The sequence below is a fragment of the Cebus imitator genome, unplaced genomic scaffold (assembly GCF_001604975.1).
Source record: "Cebus imitator isolate Cc_AM_T3 unplaced genomic scaffold, Cebus_imitator-1.0 Scaffold1708, whole genome shotgun sequence".
NCBI lineage: Eukaryota > Metazoa > Chordata > Mammalia > Primates > Cebidae > Cebus > Cebus imitator.
This window is the reverse complement of record NW_016109023.1, coordinates 1-2590: the sequence shown is the minus strand read 5'-3', so window position 1 is coordinate 2590 and position 2590 is coordinate 1. Positions and strand designations below refer to the sequence as shown.

General features: G+C 37.8%; 1 protein-coding gene across 1 annotated transcript in view; it reads left to right on the top strand.

The window, feature by feature from the left end:
• LOC119469984 (THO complex subunit 3-like) overlaps positions 1-1431 on the top strand; it is a 6521-nt gene extending 5090 nt beyond the window's left edge. Inside the window, exon 2 of the mRNA XM_037735958.1 lies at positions 1357-1431. Coding sequence (XP_037591886.1) covers positions 1357-1372 — 16 coding nt within the window. The 3' untranslated portion in view covers positions 1373-1431. The remainder of the gene's footprint in view (positions 1-1356) is intronic.
• The last annotated feature ends 1159 nt before the right edge of the window (positions 1432-2590 follow it).

Here is a 2590-nt window from a genome sequence, read left to right as displayed (position 1 = left end):
CGCCTTCCTCAGCCTCCCAAAATGCTGGGATTACAGGCATGAGCCACTCTTAAAGTTTCAACTTAAATATCACTTTCCCTTCAGGGAAGCTTCCCCGCTACCCCGAGGTTAGAGGTAGGTTAGAGGCTTATTTTCTGTAGGAAGCACTTTTCCTTCTGTATTGTAATTGCATGTTTATTTGCCCATGTCTCCTGTTGGACTGTGATTTCCATGATGATAGGGACAGTGTTTGCTTTGCTTAGTGTTGAATCCCTAATGTCTAGTCCTGTACCTGCTCCATGTAGTAGGATCTTAGTAAATATTTGTTCTCTAAATGAATGTAATTGTGGAATTGAAATTCAGGTCTGTTCAATTCCAGCCCTCCACTATCCTATGTGAGCAATGCAAGGTCAAGTGAGATAGGTTCTGTGAGAGAAAGGCCAGGAGTTTGCTGTGGAATTACAAGGAAAGAACATACATACCATATCGGGAGGTTGAAGGAGGCAGCTCGTGAGCTTGATCTGAAAGGTGAGCAGAATTTTAAGAACTGACAAAGCAGGCATGAGTGAGCATGACTTATTTGAAGAGTGGCTAGGTCAGGGTTGTTGGGGTGTGGTAGCAGATAAGGGAAATAAGAGAGGGCATGATAATGGGAAGATGAAATCTAATTTGGGACTGGATTATAAAAGGCCTTTAATTTTATGCTTAGTATCTTGGATTTTATTTTGTAGGCAGTGGGGATTCTATCACTTTTTAAGAAAAACCTTTTTATTATAAAACACAGATATTGAAAACCACATGTATAGCTTAATGAACTCTTATGGGCTTTACTCCTGTGCAACCCGGCCCGCTGGAGAAATAGTTCTTTCCAGCCACCCCAGAAGTCCATCTGTGTGTTTTGTCCTAATTACAACTCCCTTCCACAAAAGTAAACACTATCCTGACTTTGATAATGTTTCTTCATAGTTTATCGACCACATGTGCAGCTCCTAGATACCCTAGTTTTGCTCATTAAAAAAAAAATTTGATACGTCTTTTGTGTCTGTTAAATTACTCAAAAGAAATTTCCTAAAACATAGCTGTTGAAAAACCAGACTGTTCATATGTGGAGATGCTCCCAGTTTGGCTTTTGCTGATTCCATATGCTATTTATTTGTGCTCTATTTTATAAAGAGATGCTTCTCATCTGTGATTTGGTTACCCAGTAGTACAGTTCATCTAGGGAAGGCAGGATACAATTTTGATTCTTTCCTTTTGTCAGATAATGATTTAGTTTCCTGCCACCTCCAAAGAGGATCAGTTAGGTTTTTTTATTTTTAAAGAATCATTATGGGCTCATGTTTTTAAACACAGTTGATGTGTTTCCATCTCTTGTAATCGTTATGCTTATTGAAGCTCAAATTATCCCATCTTTGGCCAATAGGAACCTCTTCAGGTTGGTTCCTGAACCCTTTTTTGATATAATCCCAGTAGTCTTCTGTTTCTTGCTCTCTAGTTTGATAAGATGTTCCAAGTTCATCTTGTACATTTTTTGCCTTATATTTCTTGCCTCCGACCTTTAATCAGAAAATTCTCTAAGAAGTCTTACATTCTGGCTGTGTGTAATGGCTCATGCCTGTAATCCCAGCACTTTGGCACTTTTGGAGTCCGAGGTAAGTGGATCACTTGAGGCCTGGCAAACATGGAGAAACCCCGTCTCTACTAAAAATAGAAAAATTAGCTGGGCAGGGTGGCACAAGCCTGTAATCCCAGCTACTCAGGAGGCTGAGGCAGAAGAATCGCTTGAACCTGCGAGGCGGAGGTTGTAGTAAGCTGAGGTTGTGCTCCAGCAGCCTGGGCGACTGAGTGAGTGAGACTCCACTTAAAAAAAAAAACAAAACAAAAAAAAACGAAAAGAAGCCTTACATTCTTTTACTGAGAAATGACACTGAAGTTAGAAATGTTCATTACTGATGGGTTGGCCTAGGAATTACATGTGTGTAGATATATATTTAAAGATAAAATATCTTATAAATTCATATTGATAACTTCCAGTTAAAATTGAGGACTCCAGGGATTTTACTAAACCTCTTCTATATTACAAATATATTTCTTTCCTTCCAAATTGAGTATTCTGGTTCTCAAGGGCACAGGGGATCATAGAATTAGAATATCCGATGGTTACTTATTACCTGTATCTGTTGGTAAATATATAGATATCTCAGAATTTCAGTATTACTGCCACTACCACCAGTGTGATGACTTGAAACAAAAAATATTTTTGCTTTTTGCATGTGCTCTTTCCATTCTTCCCCCATTAAAAAAAAATGGTACTAAATATTGTAGGAGTGTACAGCTGTTACATATTATAACCTCCTTTTAAACCACATATAGTTTTTGCAAGAAACTGTATATTCAGTGTTCAGCACTAGTCCTTATACTTGTAGTCCCTAGTCATTTTTGTTGTTGAAGCTCATTCTGTAGTTAAGATTCTTCAGGAAGTGTTCATGTGAACGTTATTCCTGGAGTTCTTATCATAACTTATTTACGTACTTACAAAACTTACAATTTTCTAAAACCGTATTGTGCTTATTGTTTGTATCTTTATGTTTGAAATTTAGTTTTGCTGGAT